Consider the following 16,684-nt stretch of genomic DNA (forward strand, 5'->3'; position numbering starts at 1 on the left):
TGGTACTCATTGTACCACAGTTTGAGTTTTTGAATTGCTATAGATATCTGCTATTATTTTGAAGATTACATGGTAATTAATGTAGATCTTTCTGTGTTTCCAATTTGGGAATCCAGTCTTGTGTGGTAACTATAATTTATATTTTAAATGTTTTGTTTGGTTTTCTTTTTACATTCTGTAGTTTTCTCAGCATTCATATGATAGAAAATGGGCTCATATCCAGAAATGGATGGTAGGCTAAAATCACCTGTTGTGCATGTTTTTGCCACTCAGAGAACTAACACAGGATTTTGGATGAAGTAATTTACTAATGGTTTGCTGTGTGTTATTTCAAAGTGTCTAATTATGTATAAGATATATATATATATATATATATATACACACTCAGACATATAAATGATATATGTATGTGGTTCAATTATGTATGTACATAGTCCAACCCTCCCCTGACTGACTGTTCCCTTGGGTCCTGTCAGTGGTCACCACAGCAGTTCCTGCCTCTACTTCCCCTTGTGAGGATGTTAAGTACTGCAATGAGAACTCCCCTCCATCTCCTCCAGGCTGAACTGACAGGGTGACCTCAGCTGCTCCTTGTTCAGCTTCCCCTCCAGCCCCTTCACTATCTTGGTGGTCCTTTTCAGGGGGTTCTGTAATAGTTTTGTATCTTTCTTGTATTGTGCACCCAAAACTGCACACAGGACTCGAGGTGAGGCTGCAGCAGTGCAGAGCAGAGCGGGACAACCTGCTGAGTTGCATTCAACTTGCCATCAACCAGGACCCCGTGGTGCTGCTCTCCAGTGTCTTGTTCCCCAGTCTGTATGTCCTAGGTTGACCCGTCCCAAGTGCAGAATCCAGCACTTGCCGTTGTTAAACTTCATATGTGTTGGAGATTAGGATTTTTTCAATTTTTTTCTTTCCTAGGGAATTTCTCTCCCATTTGTTGCCTAAGAGAATGGAACAATGGATACTTGAGAGAAACAAAGGATGTGGCCAAGATGGGGGGAAGGGGGGCGCAGCTGGCTGCAGTCTCTTAGCTTGGGGGCTTTCTCTTAGGAAGTGCAGAGATACTGTAAGAGTTTGGCTGGGGGGTGAGGGGCTGGGTTTGTCCCTTGCTGTCTCTCACTCTCGGGGGTGGAGGGGGGAGACGGGCTGCTGCTGCAAGGAGAATTCATTGTCAACGCAGAGTTCTGTCGTGTGCTGTTTTTCCTTACCATGGGCGAGCCTTTGCTAGTAAGAGCAGCTGTTGAACTGAGACCTTTTCAACACCCAATCTCACTGGATTTTCCCTGCAGCACCATCTACTGGGGTGCTGCAGGGGAAAACCCGGGACCCTGACCCCCTCTCCCTTCTGGAGGGAGTGTCTCCTGGGTGCTTGTGGCAGCTGCTTGCAGAAAGCTGTCTGCTGCTGCCCAGTGCTGCTGTTTTCTGCTGCTGCTTCTTGCTTTTTGCTACACTTTAACCCGATATCCCCTGCCTCTGCCTGCCGGGATCCCCTGTGGCTCCTGGCATGGCTCTGGAGTTTTGCTACACTTTTTACCACCCCAGGTGTGCCTGCCTTCCAGCCTGCTGCTCCAAGGTTCCTGCTACAGTCTGTTTCATCATCCAGAGGGGCACTAGGACCAGCTGCCTCCCATGAGTTTGTAAAGGAAGCTCCTTTCTATCTCCTCCTGGCTGTGCCACCATTACCCATCTGGAGAGAGGCAGCTGGGCTCACGCCACAGCACTGCCTCCAGGTGCAGGGGACTCATTGCGCTTGCCCTGCCCAGCCAGGCGCCAACAGCGCCCCTGCTGGCTGTGACTGTAACTGCACCAGAGGCAAAAGTGCCTGCAGCTGAGAGGAGGCTGTTACTGGGTTTCTGGTTCTGTTTGTTATCGCTCCCACTATTATTGTTTGTTTGCCTTGTTTTATGGCAACGCTATGGTTGGTGCTTGCCCATCTCTCTGGTTTACCAAGGTCTTGCTGTGGGGCCTCCCTGCCCTCGAGCTCCTCCCATTTGATGTCATTGGCAAACTTAACTATTCCTTGAGTTCTGCATCCAAGTAATTTATGAGGAGACCTGGGCCTAAGATGAGCCTGTGTAACCCTACCAATGATCTGATGCCAGTTTGATGTCACTGCATTAACTACAACCCTTTGTGCCTGATTGGGAGCCAGTTGCTCATTCATCACATAACAAACATGGTTATTCAGCTCTGTGCAGGCCACTTTGTCTAGAAGGATTGTGTGTGAGACAGTATCAAAAGCTTTGCTGAAGTCAAAGATACAAAGATACAAAGAAAAAAGATACAATCTACCAACTCTCCTAGGTCACTTAGGTAGATTACCCTGTTGTATAACGAGATGAGGTTTGGCAAGCAGGAGTTTCCCCTCATGAGGCCATACTGGCTGTGACCAATGACTGAATTTCCCCCAGGTGTCTTTCAGTATCTCCCAGAAGAGAATTTTTCATGATTTTACCCAGCACTGGAGTGAGACTGACTTAATTGCAAAGTTTATTTAGACATTTCTTTAGAATTTTTTTCAGGGGTTCCTTTCACAAAATTCATGTGCTTCTTAAAAGGTTATATGGGAGATGTCAGGGGTTTTTCTGGCTTTTGGGAAAGTGTTCACTGTGGGAATGTTTTGAATCACCAAGATTTAAGTAATACATGCTGTGACTAGCCATCATTTCAAATAGTTAAAACTACAATGGCAGTTAATATCTGTTGAGAAATCCTAGGACTGTCATTAGAATTTTATTTGCAAAACGGTATTCACTTGTTATTGTCTCTTTGCCTATCTGAAAATTGTTTGTACCTTAGTTGTCATGTTCTCAAGATCAGCATAGTTTCTGTATTTCTCGGTAGAATGTACCTTTGAAGATTTTTTTGCTTGAGATCAAGGGTTTCCAAAACACAGTATTTGCGAGGAATCTCACTCAAAATGAATGCCACTCAACTGAATGCCACCTTCCTTTTGCAGTCCTAAGGGGTACATCTGCTGCAGGAGATTTCTAAACAGATGTGCATTCCTTTCCTGGACTGGGAGATGTAACCTCTGTATTGGATAATATGCATAATTCAAACTTGAACTTTTAGAAATCAAGCTTGAGAGATACCAGCAGCACCTGTTTGCAATACGTACTGTAGTACATAATCCTTTGACCTAAATATGCTGAACATTTAGCACAGACTTTCTATTTACTGATGGAATGTCAGGAAGAGACTTGTTACCCACTAAATAAGAGGAATAAGTAGCAAATTTTCTTCTTGCCTGCTGCAGATGTTACTAAGAGGTACTTGTCCATTTAGACTAGAGATACAAAGAATATTTAAAATTGGCAGTGATTTAACAATATTGTGTTGAAAAGTTAAATAGCACGAACATTCATTTTAAACCTCAAAACAAATAGTATAGAGCGGAGAACTAAAATGTCATTATGAAATGAACCTACATTCCCAACCCCATGGCAATTTTCTGGCAGAGTTTTAAATAGGGCTATTGAATACTGAATAGTTGTGAAATAGTTTTAAATATGCAGTGAAAATGCAGATGATAACCATGTGACCATAAGCAATAAGAAATCTAATCTTTATATATCCATCTGTAATCTGGAGGCAAAGCCTTTAATTGCATAAATAACTGGCTTACAATCTTTAGAATAGTTAAATATATTGAAAATTGTAGGAAACAAGTAACTTAAGGAAGAATTCCTACTTTTAGAACTGTGTTGTAGCCTCCAAATGGGACAGTTTTAAAATTAAGGCTATTCTTAACATGTTTTCATACTGTAACAATTTGAGATGCTTATGGCATGTGAAATATGTTTTGGTTTTAAATTAGTTGTGGTTTTTGTCTTGTTTCTTTCACATATTCTCTTGTGTGAACCAAAATTAATATTCTCTCATCTTTAAACAGAATAAAAGATACTAAGGTGCCTTAGCTAGTTGTCATAGTTGTCATCACTCAGATTTTATGAGTTTGGTTTTTTATTTTCACTGTCACTGTATAGCAAAACTAGCTGTAGAACTTAAAACTGGTCAATTTGCTTAAGAAGCTTTGTTTTTCTAATAGAGAAGAAAACGCAAAATATATATGAGGCAACTGAGAATAATAATTTCTCTTAGGACTCAAATAACTTTGTAAATTACTTAAAATCTGAATACAGTAATTATATGGTATATTTCTTATTAGTGTACTTGTAATTTTCTTGCGGCTTTTACCCACTATGGCCTCAAGCAGCTGGAAAGCCCAGCTAGAGCTGACCTTGCAGAGACCGTAACTGCCACGTGGACGGGCACTCCAGGGCTATGGCGTTTGCCTCCCTGCTAGTGCTGAGCTCTCTGGCGTGGTACGCAGCTTTGGTAGCTTCACGCTGAGAGGAAACGAAGAGATGAGAGAGGCACATTTTGCCTGTGAACCTGAGAACATTTATTTCCTGCATGGTCACAGCGGTGGTCGGAGCAGCCGTTCCCAGCACAGTGCAAGGCAAAATGGCGCCGGGACAAAGAAAGCATTGGGTTAAATAGAGGGCGGGGGGATGGGGGTGGAAAACCCCCTCGCCCAATGGGGACAGACAACAGGGGAGTGACATAGAACATAACAACCTATGGGAACATAACAGAGGTGGGTACAGGGTTCTGGGACAAATAGCATTGCAAAGACTGATACAGAACCTTCAAGAAGAATCAGGGAGTGGCTACAAGATTGACATGTAAGAGCTCCTGTGGTAGACAGCTTGGAGTAAACCACTGTGAGGGAAAATAGGGGTACAGAGAACCAACCTAACTAATATTTATTAAAAGCCCTAACTAAACCAACCCAACCTACAACACTCTATTTTTCCTTTTATTTCTTAATTTAAATAGTTTTGTGTTTTTTTTTTCCTGCATTAATATATTAATCATAAGAAAAGCTAACTGACTACTGAACACTAATTATTAATTGTATGAACCTGCTTTACTTATATTCCCTAATGTGATATCTTGCCATACTTACTCAAATCTGGTGAAATGAGCTCTTCTGACTTGAATGAGTTTACTTGCCACCATGGATTATTCAAAATGACACATAGCATTAAAAGTCCTCCCTTTGACTTTCTGGTATTGTGTCAGGGGTTTTTTCCCTTCCTTATGAAATAACTCTGCATTTCTTCTTTCTCAGGAAGATGCAGAGAGGGCCAGATACTCCCACCAGTCCAGTCGACATTCACATTTGGTTTGTGTTCAAACTGTATAGTTTTTCTTTTTGATCATAGCCTTCAGAAACCAAACCAAAGGAAAAAATGGTTTGGATTCTGGTTTCTTTTTCTAATGGAGAGGATGAAGCTTCAAGTCTCATAAGTATTTGCAGTTTTAGTAATTTTAATTCACATATAATGTTTAAGTTCATCTGGTGTTTTATTTCCGTCAATGTTAAAAAGGTAGCTTATTTTTATGTTTCAATCTTCCAGTCTTTTCTTGCACTTAGAGCATTACTGTGTGTCTGTAGTATTTGTGAAAGAAAAGGTATCAGTACCTTAAGATACAATGTGAAGAAGAGTTTGGTATGATGCAAGATTCTCTTTCTTGGAAAAGCTGAAAATATATTATTCATTAATGGCAGAATATTTAGTCGAATGATGTAAGGTATCCCAAAGACTGCTAACAGAAATATTTTTTGTATAAGCTCTTTTATATCATCTTTAGGCCATATATGTATTGCTGAAGAACAATTTTATTTAGGGTATTGTGGCATCTCTCTGTGTTTTCCCGGTCCCCGGGCAGCTCCGGCACCTAGAGCAGTGCCACCTCCCTCCGGGACCTGGGATCACTGCGTGTTTCTGGACTCGGCTCCGTGCCGCAGTCTGGGTGGGGGTGCCAGCGGATTCTCGCCACTGCGAGCGAGAGACACCAGTAAAGAGTGAAGGAACATCCGTATTTCCCCAAGTGTGGAAGGCTGAAAGTTTTATTGCTGTGGGGAGCTGTGCAGAGGCACCGTGACCTGCTCTCAGCTTGCGCGTGAGGAAACGGCCTCGGGCACTCCGAGATGCGGAATTATATCGGGGAGAGAGCGAGGAGAGCAGGGACCCTCCTGCCCAATGGGGGCAGGCGCTGTGGCGATGATATGGACCATGGCACCCAACACGGACAAGACTGGGGCGGACCCCGGGCTCTGGGGCAGATGGGGGATGGGAATTTGGAGTGACTCTAACAGCCAGGGACCCGGAGTGAACAGCCACAGGGGGGAACATACACAGGGGGTGCGTGGGGGTACACAGAACATGGCTAGCTAACAGATCAGAACCCCTAACCTAAACCCCAAACTGCGATGCAACAGGGTATGTTAACATTTTCCTGGTCTTGGATCTGCCTAGAAATCAGTTGGTCATTGATCTGGGTATAGAGGCCTGGAAAGGGACAAATTACTGAAATAAAAGGGCTGGTTTCATGTATTTTGGAAGTTGGAATGAGCTGTTTCTTTGGGTGACTTTAAAAAACGGTGATTGTCACTTGTTAAGAGGTCTTTGCAATTAAATGTAGTTTTTGATTACCTGAATTTTGTGTAATGTCATGCAAGTCCTAATGTTAAGTACTTCTGCAATTTTCCATACAGGTAATTTTACCAAATAATTTTGAACAGTAAATGCTTTATCAAGAAAACATGTAAAATATGCTATGTGCATAAAACTTGTGAGCTGGTATAGATTTGCTCAGATCTGCTTTTGTCTTGGCTGACATAGCAAATATGCTAAGATGGAGATTAAGTAATTGGCTGTTGTCTAAACAAGAGGGTTTGAATTGGGCAGATAACTAAGCTCATTTTTGGAGGGCTTACTTAGAATTTCTTTGACTGCCTTGGTTATTTTCTGTCATTCAGTGAAGAGTAATAGAATTAAATTTTAAAAATTATTTCATATCTTGATATATTTTTATAATTTCATTCTCAAGTCTTCTTCAGATGTCAGCGCATCGCACAGGAGCAGAGCAAGTACCTCCAAAAGAAGAGCTCTTGTGGTGTGTAACTTGGAATGAGCACACTTTTTACTTAGTGTAATGTGTTCACATTGTAGTGTTTTTTGTGTCTACTTACTAAAGCAGTAGTTTGGTGAAAGCATACTTGCAGAAGATGGTATTAATGGGACTGCTGCAATGATTGATGTAATCAAGTACTTTGTGATGTCAAATGTGAGAGCTGAAAGAAAGAACACTTCCAGATGTGAAGGGAATTAATCTCTTCAGTCACTCTCTCACAGTGTCCCCAAGAGAGAAGTAAAATAAAATGGAAAAGGTTGTCCATCAGCCTTGATAGGTGCAAACATGTTCTTGAAAGTTACAACAAAAAACATTTTCTCTTTTATGTTGTGATTTTAGAACAACAGACAAGGCTGAAATACAGAAATTTTGCCTTTTTAGTAATGCGTATTTCTTTGTATTTGTGGTATTCCTAGTTTAGAAAGTTAAAGCTTTTTTAGTAAACTGTTAAGCTGTTAATAGTTATAAAAAGTATAAGTTAAGTATAAGTGAGTGATCTGTCTTCATTCTCTGATAACGTTGCTTATTGGAGGTAGTAATTAGAGACAGAAATTGTTTAAAAAAAATAAATAGTTAAGTTGATTAAAACTGATCCAGTGACTTATGGGTCCTGTAGGTAATACTATTAGTAAAACAAAAAGGGACCATAGTCTGTAAATTATATCTACAATATTAAAATGTCATTTAATATATTGTTAATACTGGATGTATCGGAACTATTGAGATAATATGAATACAGTATGAAATAATATTAGCTAAATTGGGGCTATGTTAACATATAAACAAATATAAAATCTAAATCTGGGGAATTTCTGGTGTTAATTTGATGTCTAGAAGAAATTTTCAGATGTAACAATAGACAAAAATATTTTTCCTTGAAATCCTCTCATTACTCCTTATTTTGAAAATTATACTGGACAATACTCCAGCGTGTTACTACTATATAATGTAATATTTTCAAACTACCTTCAGTTTCTTTTTTCTGTTGTGTTACAAGTAGGCTTAGGTTGACATTAAATTAAATTTTGTATTATGCATTGCCTACAGTCAAAATGCCGATGAAATTTCTAAAAACTGGAAAAAAACAAGCTTGCTGTGAAAATTTAAGTTTTCTAAGTTGAAAAAAAAGAAGTATAAACTTCACAAATTTTGCTGTTACTGAGTGACAAGAAACAGGACGCTTGCTAAACTATTATTACGAAGCTGTTTTTGTTTGTATTCTTAAGAGTTGCCAACTCTGGTAGACTCCTATTCTCTTTACACATAGCCGGCTCTTTCATCACACTGTTCCTTCTTTTTCACCCATTTGCTCCGCCCAGAAACACTTAATTCCTCTGTTCCCACCTTTAATTCCTCCAGCATCACAAAATACTATTTCCCCTTCCTCCTGTAAAGTCCTTCATGCCCTGTACCCCATAGGAAGTGACCTTCCTGAGCCTAAGGTGCCATGGAAGGTCATTGCATCATGGTGAGTTGCACAGCTCAACAATGGGGCTGATGTTCCATTAGAGTGTTTTGCCTGTGTGGAGATAAGCCTTTTGTTACATAACCTTGTAAATACTGTCCCAGTTTAATGAAATCTACCATGTAAGAGTTGGCTTAATTATTTAAAATTCTATTACTAAAATCACATTAAATATTTCACATAGCATAGTGCTGTCCAAAATTATCTCACTTTTCATAAATTGGGATGCTGTTGGGGAAACAGATTAATTTTTATTAAGTGGTCCAGCCTCAGGAAGCACTTCAGATCGGGATAAATGGATATTCCTTCATGTTTAAATTTTCATTATTAGTAGAATTTGTTTTCTTGTAAGTCTTTTTAGTCAATCTTTGAAATAAATGCAATTTAGTTTTTTTTAACATTGTGATTTTACTTCATTAAATTTTCTTTTACTTTAATATGACGACACTAAGGATAGATCTGCAAGATATTTGGTCCCTGTATGTTAATACTTTGCATGTCTTTGAGGGAAGACTGTTTTTGTGCTTTGTATCTAAGATGTAATGGTACTAAATAGTCACTTTAAATTCTTGACTTTAAAAAGTATATAAATTTGTACTATCACATGTTCAGATCTAGAATAGTTTTATAATTATAACACTTTCTGTAGCCTACATGTATACTTTTTTTTCAGGGAGACAAGGCACCTGTCTTACAGCAAGCACTTTCTAGTATTTAGTTGTTATTTCTAAACTTTGTAGCAAAGTGTCATACAGATTAGACTTGGAGGACATCCTTGGGGGGAAAAAGTGTGTACGCATCTATTTGTATTCTCCATTACTACATAGAAATTTTAATTTAATCTAATGGAAAGTTATTTCAGTCTGGAGAATAAGCGGCTGGTTTGTATATATTTACTTAAAAGACAGGTATCATATTTTTATGAAGTGATAGTAGATGGCATCACATTCTCAGTGGTATTATGCCACATAAAATCTGTGTTTCTTAAGAAGAGGCAAGAATCAAGTACCACCAAAAGGAATATTTAAGCAGCTTAAAAAGCTGTATTTGTTTAAATAGCAGTGTTATCTGAATTAGCTAGCAGATACGCAAGCACAATATAGTGCTTAAATTAGTCTGTATTGTTAAGCTTTTTTAGTTTGTTTATTGGTTTAAATTCTTCTGTAAAATGTGAGCACTAGCATTAAGCCAAGCCTATATTAATAAGAATAGGGTTGATTATAGTATCACTTGCCAGATCTTTTTAACACAGTGATAGAAGCGTGGCCTATTTTTTTCTAATTAGGTAGTTAGAATTTCCTGTGTTGTTTCTGTTTTAGGTGATAAAACCCTTAAGTCCTTATGTCTGTCTTCTTTATATTTTAAGATTGAAGATGCTGTTATATAGTGATATTATTTCTCTAAATTTCATTCTTAGAGTCATGCTTACAATTAATCTCAAAGTTCAAAGGAGAAAGCTCTTTATTCCCATAAAGGTTTATCGGGTAGTTTTCTAGTATAATATTCCTTATAAATGTACTAAGTGTGTAGCATCATGGATAAATTTGTTAGCTTCCTCACATTTGCATTCTGTCCTTCTCACTCCCCAAAATGCTTTGATTCATAATGTTATCCAATGTAAAAAATATAAAGTAAATAATTGTACTAATTATTAGCAAGTCTTGTCACTTATCTTTTTCATGTATTTCTTGTTGCACTTGTCAAGCTTTTGGAATTTTTATTTTATTATGGAGGAAAAATACCAAAATTATTTACTATTTTGTTTGAGCATGACATTAGAAATACAGTTAATGCTGATATACAAAGTACATAGTAGTTTTGAGGCTTTTATTATTTACTTGGTTAAGAAAGTTACATGGATTTGGGGTCAACATTAGGGAAAACTTTACAGCATTCTGCACAAGGTGTAAGCTTGGGAACACTTGGGTAATGTTAAGATAAAACTTTCATTTGCAAGATCTACAGATGCAACCTTTGTTTTCTCTCTTCTTTCCTTCCTCACCCCTCAGAGTGGAATTTACTATGATCAAAGAAACTATAGCAGCCTTGGATATAGTAAACCAGTTCCTTCCTACCATGTTTGGGTCTGTCTCCTCTTTCTCTATTAATTTAATTATTTATATAAAATACATATATGTGGTTTTGCTTACTTATGCCATATGACACTAACTTATCTCTCTATGACACTTGAAATTATTACATTTAAAAGTGGTAACAGTTGTATTTTTTGCTTGTAAGGGTTGTGTTTGATAAAATTAATGTGTAACATGCAGATTACTCTGTTCTGCATGTGAGGTTTTAAATTTAAAGTAACTTGTTTCATGATTCTGTATGATATACAGCAAGCAAGTGGCAGCTGTGATAGTTGCTGTTTCAAATTCTTGTCTTTTAAAAACAACAAAAAAAAGTCTTACATGTTTAGCACCATTGCAGTACTTTTTTCCATCTTAATATAAATTATAAAATACTGATAAATTATTAGATGAGTAATGTCTTCCAGCACTTGCAGCTGTGGTCATGGCCAGGTTTAAATAACTAGCTAGAGAAAACTGACATGTTATTTGAGAACTACTTAATTTCTTCACTCTCTTCTACAAATCTACTTGAAAAAATACTAGATTGGTTTAATAATGTTTAAATTGATTTCAAAGATAACAAGTTTTTCTGGAGGCTTTTCCACCCTTCCTGAAAGTTTCTGCCTACTATAGATAGATTAAAATTTAGTATTTAAATTTTTAGGACTTCTGTGGAATATAGAACATAAATTAAAAAATTTATGTATGCATAAAAAGTATTTCTGACTTGTTCTGTTTTTCACATTATAGTCATCTTCTCTATACAGTGATCCAGTGGCACCAGCTAGGAGTTACAGGGTTAGTACCATGTAAAACAATATCTTACTTATCTTTAGATGTTTGAATGGCCCAATATAAATGTAAAATTACACTTTTCTTCTTAGGTGTCTCCTTTAAACACTGGTTTGATAAGAAGTCTCAGTTTATTTTGTAAGCACCATATGCATGGTTGCCTTAAATGTGTATTATATGGCCATGAGGCTCAACAGTATTACATGTGCATTTCTGGGATATTTTTAGAGTTGCATTTTCTGTGTATGATTTTCTGGAGGCATTCAGTTTAATTTTTTAATGTTGTTAAATTGCCTCTTAAAAGTATTTTAGTAGTTGCTGTTTCACTGCTCTTTTTACAGACAAGCATAAAGCTGGTGAATGCAACAATGATGTTGAAAAACACTGGGTTTATTAAGTTAATTCAAGCATACTAAATAACAGTTGCATGTATAATACTAAAAACTGTATTTTAAAAAAAGCATTTGGATGGAAATCAGGAGATTACAAGGTAAATACACCTTGAATACTTAAATAGGATGCCATATTAAAATTTAATAAACATTAAAAAATGCAGTAGCATGAAAACCTAATCTGCATCTTTACGAAATCAAGAATATCTAGTAGTGCCACAAGAATGGCTGAGGTAGCTCTGCAAAAAGTTATCTTTAAAAACTGGCATGAACATCTGAAACTTTATGCCTTTTGCTGCTGTAGTATTTCAAATCCATCTTACACTGCCATTTAGAGACATGCTAAACCTATGTAAAAAATCATCAAATATTATATAGTATTTTTAATTAGTTAGTGAGATCTTCTTTTGCACTTGGATTACAAATAGATGATTTACCTTTTTTGGCTTTGTGTATGTTCTCAAGAAAATGTTAGATTCCGTGGGAGAACAATACAGTAAAGACTGTTATTACGTATAACTCTGATACGTATATAATTCTAATTTCTGCTGGAGGTTTCTTCACAGGGAGGGACAAAGCAGCATAAAACAGTAATTTTTTTTCTTTTAAAGTTGAGTTTCTCAGAGCTGCTTTTATTATCCACTGCATAAATAGATTTCAACTTTGCACCTTTAAACATAACTTTTTCTGGAGAATGAGCATGAGTGACTGTAAAATAAAACCACTAAGTGTACAGCATAGCTTCAGTTCCCAGGGTGTGTTAAAATTTCTGCAGGCCTTAGAGCAGTTAAAACCAAATTGCAATTTAATTGTTTAATTTAATTATGCAACTAGTTAAGATTTGATTTTTTTTAAACTATTTGACTGTTTTTTAAGGGAATTCTTAAAGACACATGGAAATAGATGTGCCTTGTAGTAACAGTAAATGCTGCTCAGAATCTTAAATAATTTTTTACACAAAAAGTATGCTACTAAGTGGAAACACATAGATTGGATAAGAAAGTATGTGACTTCATAGGAATTGCAGCATATGAGTGTGGCATGATAATGGCTAAGACTGGCTATATGTGGTGCTTCATTCCTTCTTTCTCAGGCCTCATTGTGTGGTGATGGATGACATAACTCAAATAGTTCTTGCACTCTAGTGTAATAGGCCTCTGGTTGTTTCTTTCATTATCTTTGTTTTCTGCAGACAAAAATCTATGAAAGTTGTGAAAGTGTCCTTCATAACTTTTCTTTAGCCATCTGAATACAGTTATTCTTCAAGAGCAAGCTCACTCCAAAGTAGTCCTGTGGTGAGCATTCCTATGCATGATTTGATGAATGCTTTGATATTAACACATCAGCAGTTATGAGTATGACCACTTGGGATTGTTTCACTGACCAACACACAGATTTGATTTTTCCATTCTGCATAAGAAGTTTTGATTTGTCAGAGATGTGATTTTTAGCAAGATGTAAATTTTTAGCAGTAAGACAGTAAACTGTAGAAGGAATTTGTTTTTCTAAATATCTTTTTAAGGTTTGTAATAAACAACTAGTTTAGTTGTACTTTAGTTGAAGTATAGCACATTGTTGGGTTTCCACCCTATGTCATTGCGGGAGCAAGCACATGAAACACACTAAAGTACATGTGGAAAAGTCTTTCTTTTGGGGAAGAGGATTAATGGAAACTGTTATATCATGCATTAAAGTTTGCTTATTTTTATGATAACCAGTATCCAAAATGAGAGAAATTGGTTTCTGGGTCTGTACTGTATTAAAAGTGTCATTCTAAACTTGACTCTTTGTACTGCAAAGTGGTTTTATTTTGCTTCTGCTGCAGAACAATTGTCTTAAGTTTCATTTGTATAGCTGCTCATTTGTCATGCCACACAAAACAAAACAAGATATTGGTGTTCTGGTATGGGCTAAATTGAAACATTCAGTCCTTTTTTAAATTTCTCACATATTAACAGTGTTATATGTATTAAACAAATAAAACCACATTTGTCAGAAACTAATGTTTTTCGCTACAAGAGATATCAGAGTGAATTTTTGAGGGTGTAGGAAAAAGGTAATTTTGCTGTTGCTTTATGAAGTTCTAAAATGTAACAGGTATTGACATATATATGTAGTCTCTTGCATTGTGAAAATGCTACTTGTCTCCTTAGATTTTCTTAACACTGAGATAATTTTTTAAAAGTATATACTTTAAGATATATAGGAATATATATGTATATCAGATCTCACTATGTATATGTTATACCAATAATCCCAAGGTATATTTACTCACACTAGTGAATGCTTAATAGAGTTCAAAGCATTTGTTTAATAAAATAATCCTGAAAAGTTGATGATGTAAAAATCTTATTAATAATTTAACATTCATTTCCTACTGTTTCTGTGGCTTGTATTTTGGTTTTACTCTGGATAAGTCAGCTTAATTCTCCCTGAAAATCAGAAGAGCCAAGTAGGAGAGATCTAAACGGTAGAAAACACTTTGAGAAACTATATGATGCTTCTCCATCTTAAAGTGTATCAGTGTTGATGAACCCATTGGGAAAGATACTAGGACTACAAAAAGTATAGAAGGAGGGACAGCAAGGTTTATTAGGTATATGGACTTCTCAGCAGCAAAGAGAAGTGGATTTTGAATGGTAGACCAGTACTGTCATAGATTATAGACTGAGTTGTTCTTTTGCTGCAATCATAATAAATAAGAAGAATTCTCTTCAGTATCTCTATACTTTGTGAAATGCAAGTGCAATAGGAAAGTTTAGCCAAATTTCCAACTATCAAAATTTACCTAGCTAGCTACATTTAATGAAAATTAAGATACTAGTTTGAATATAGATGTAGGTGAAAAATAGCTGGAAAATTTCTTGTCAGAGAAATAGAACATAACATAGCAGTGGCAACAAATACAAATTCTGTAGTCCTAAAATAGCATAGTCTGAGATAGGTGTTCATCAGTAAACTGGTTTTTGTATACCAGTTATATATGTAACTTTTAGACATCTTACTAGCTTTTAATCACATACATCAAATATAAAGAATTTTTTTTAATGGTGAGAATTGGGTAATGACAATATATTTTCAAACTGTTCATAGAAGGATTTTTTATCCTATAATCACTTTCACCATGAACATTGTATTTAGTTTTAACTTTCTGCCTTTTGAAGTAGAATGTTATCAATAAACTTATGATAAACCCACTATTCCCATTTAATATTGTGTTTTACATGCATAATGTTTCTCAGTTGAATATTTCACTTGAATTCCCATGGCAGATGTAATTGCATTTAGATCTATTTTGCCTTTTTTAACAAGAAATGTGTAGCACTAGCATTTTTCCCCACCTTTTTAGGTGCCCGACTGATATATATCTTTGGGAAGGAACTTTGCCTTCTAGTGTAAGATGTCTTAAACTTAGGAATGAGGAGATGCCCAAATTATAGCTGGCACTATGGGGTTTGTGTTGATTTGAAAAAAGACAACACTTGTAGAGAAAAATATTTTTTATTGATCAGTTTATATAATCTTTTATGATCTGCAAACTTTGTAAAATTTTTGTAGTTTGTTTTTGACCCTAAATTAATACTAAACCCTTTGGTATCTGCTTTTATGGTTTTTTTATATTACTCTAATTGAGGATGATAAATCAATAAAAAATGTTCATTGTTTTTAGTGCAATAATGGAGATTTAAGGTAGGAGTTTTTGGTTTTTAATAAACTTTTATTCATTCAGTGGTGTCATCTTCAGTTCTCTTTCACATTCTCCTTATCTTTTGAAGTCCTCTGATTTTTCTGATCAAAGTGAAACTACTGCTGATTATTTCAGTCGTTCGAGCCACAGGGGAAGCATTGTTTCGAATGCAGATTATGGCCAAGTTTTGAATAGTGTGAGTGTAATGCTTTTATTTACACTGTGGTGAATACAGCAAAACTATGGATTTTCTTTTCATACTCTGAAAGAGTAAATACTGTTAAAGCATTCTAAATTACTTGAATGGAAATGGGTTTGTTGTGGAGTTGGGGCTTGTTTTCATATAAAAATGTACTGAGTGAATTTTTAAAAAGCATGCTCTGTATTTTAAAGGAGATTTTCCCTGTTGCTAGAAGCATGTGACAAGTGTAACACTTCACAATTTTGTGTGTGTGTGTGATAAGCTTAACAATCTTTTAAAGACCCAAATATTTTACATTTTTTTCTTATGGAAATTAACCGTGCTAGGGAGATTTTTGTGTACTTTTGGAACACTATTACTTCTCGTGACCAAAATACTTAGAACTGTGCCTGCATTAGTGCATTTTAGTGTTTCTTCATCCCATATGAGATTTTTTCAGAATCCATTACTGAAGCACTCCTTGCTGGCTGTGCACTTGTACAGAATCCCATGTGAATCAACAGATCACGTTACAGGAAAATTATCGTGATGGTTTTCCTGTGCAGCTCCCTTTAGGCTGAATATTGTTTATACCAAACCTAGCCACCTTCTCTTTCTTGCTGCTGTAACTTCCAAAAATTCTTGTTACTTGCAGGCAAAACTTTTGTGTTTAATAGCATGGAGTAAAAGGCAAATTTCTGTTCTTAGGTATATCTTTTGAAATAGCATTTAGGGTTTGCACATGTAGTAGGTAGGCAGAGAGGCTGAAAGCACTGTGTTTATTTAATTGAGCAAAAGGAATGGTATGTGGTGATCAGCAGTGTGTAATTGCTTGTGTAAGTGAGAGCCGAAGTCTTTGTACCCTTGCCAAGCAGTGCAACAAGGGCCAGCAACCTCACACTGTGGTGGTTTAGGAGTTCAGACCACACACTCCAAGAAGCTCCACAAGAACATTATTGTTGCAGTCTGTCAGGTTACAGCAAGGCTGCAGAGCCTCTGTGTTGACAGGAGCTGGTGACACTTTGCTAGATCAAACCACAGCTGTTGGCCTGTGGTTCTCCTTTGAATGGGAGACTGAGAGCTAGACTACTCTTGCAA

At 36.5% G+C, this 16,684-nt stretch overlaps 1 protein-coding gene across 34 annotated transcripts in view; it reads left to right on the plus strand.

The window, feature by feature from the left end:
- LRRFIP2 (LRR binding FLII interacting protein 2) overlaps positions 1 to 16,684 on the plus strand; it is a 56,142-nt gene that overhangs the window by 19,243 nt on the left and 20,215 nt on the right. For 11 of the 34 annotated variants that reach the window (XM_068201366.1, XM_068201380.1, XM_068201372.1 and 8 more), the window contains 7 exons: positions 182 to 232; positions 5,144 to 5,197; positions 6,910 to 6,975; positions 10,468 to 10,542; positions 11,284 to 11,331; positions 12,959 to 13,012; positions 15,494 to 15,601. The exons of 6 other annotated variants lie outside the window; for them this stretch is intronic. In XM_068201366.1, coding sequence (XP_068057467.1) covers positions 182 to 232; positions 5,144 to 5,197; positions 6,910 to 6,975; positions 10,468 to 10,542; positions 11,284 to 11,331; positions 12,959 to 13,012; positions 15,494 to 15,601 — 456 coding nt within the window. The remainder of the gene's footprint in view (positions 1 to 181; positions 233 to 5,143; positions 5,198 to 6,909; positions 6,976 to 10,467; positions 10,543 to 11,283; positions 11,332 to 12,958; positions 13,013 to 15,493; positions 15,602 to 16,684) is intronic. 17 more of the 34 variants (XM_068201358.1, XM_068201514.1, XM_068201506.1 and 14 more) reach the window with 13 other exon arrangements.

The sequence above is a fragment of the Anomalospiza imberbis genome, chromosome 1, assembly GCF_031753505.1.
Source record: "Anomalospiza imberbis isolate Cuckoo-Finch-1a 21T00152 chromosome 1, ASM3175350v1, whole genome shotgun sequence".
Classification (NCBI taxonomy): domain Eukaryota; kingdom Metazoa; phylum Chordata; class Aves; order Passeriformes; family Viduidae; genus Anomalospiza; species Anomalospiza imberbis.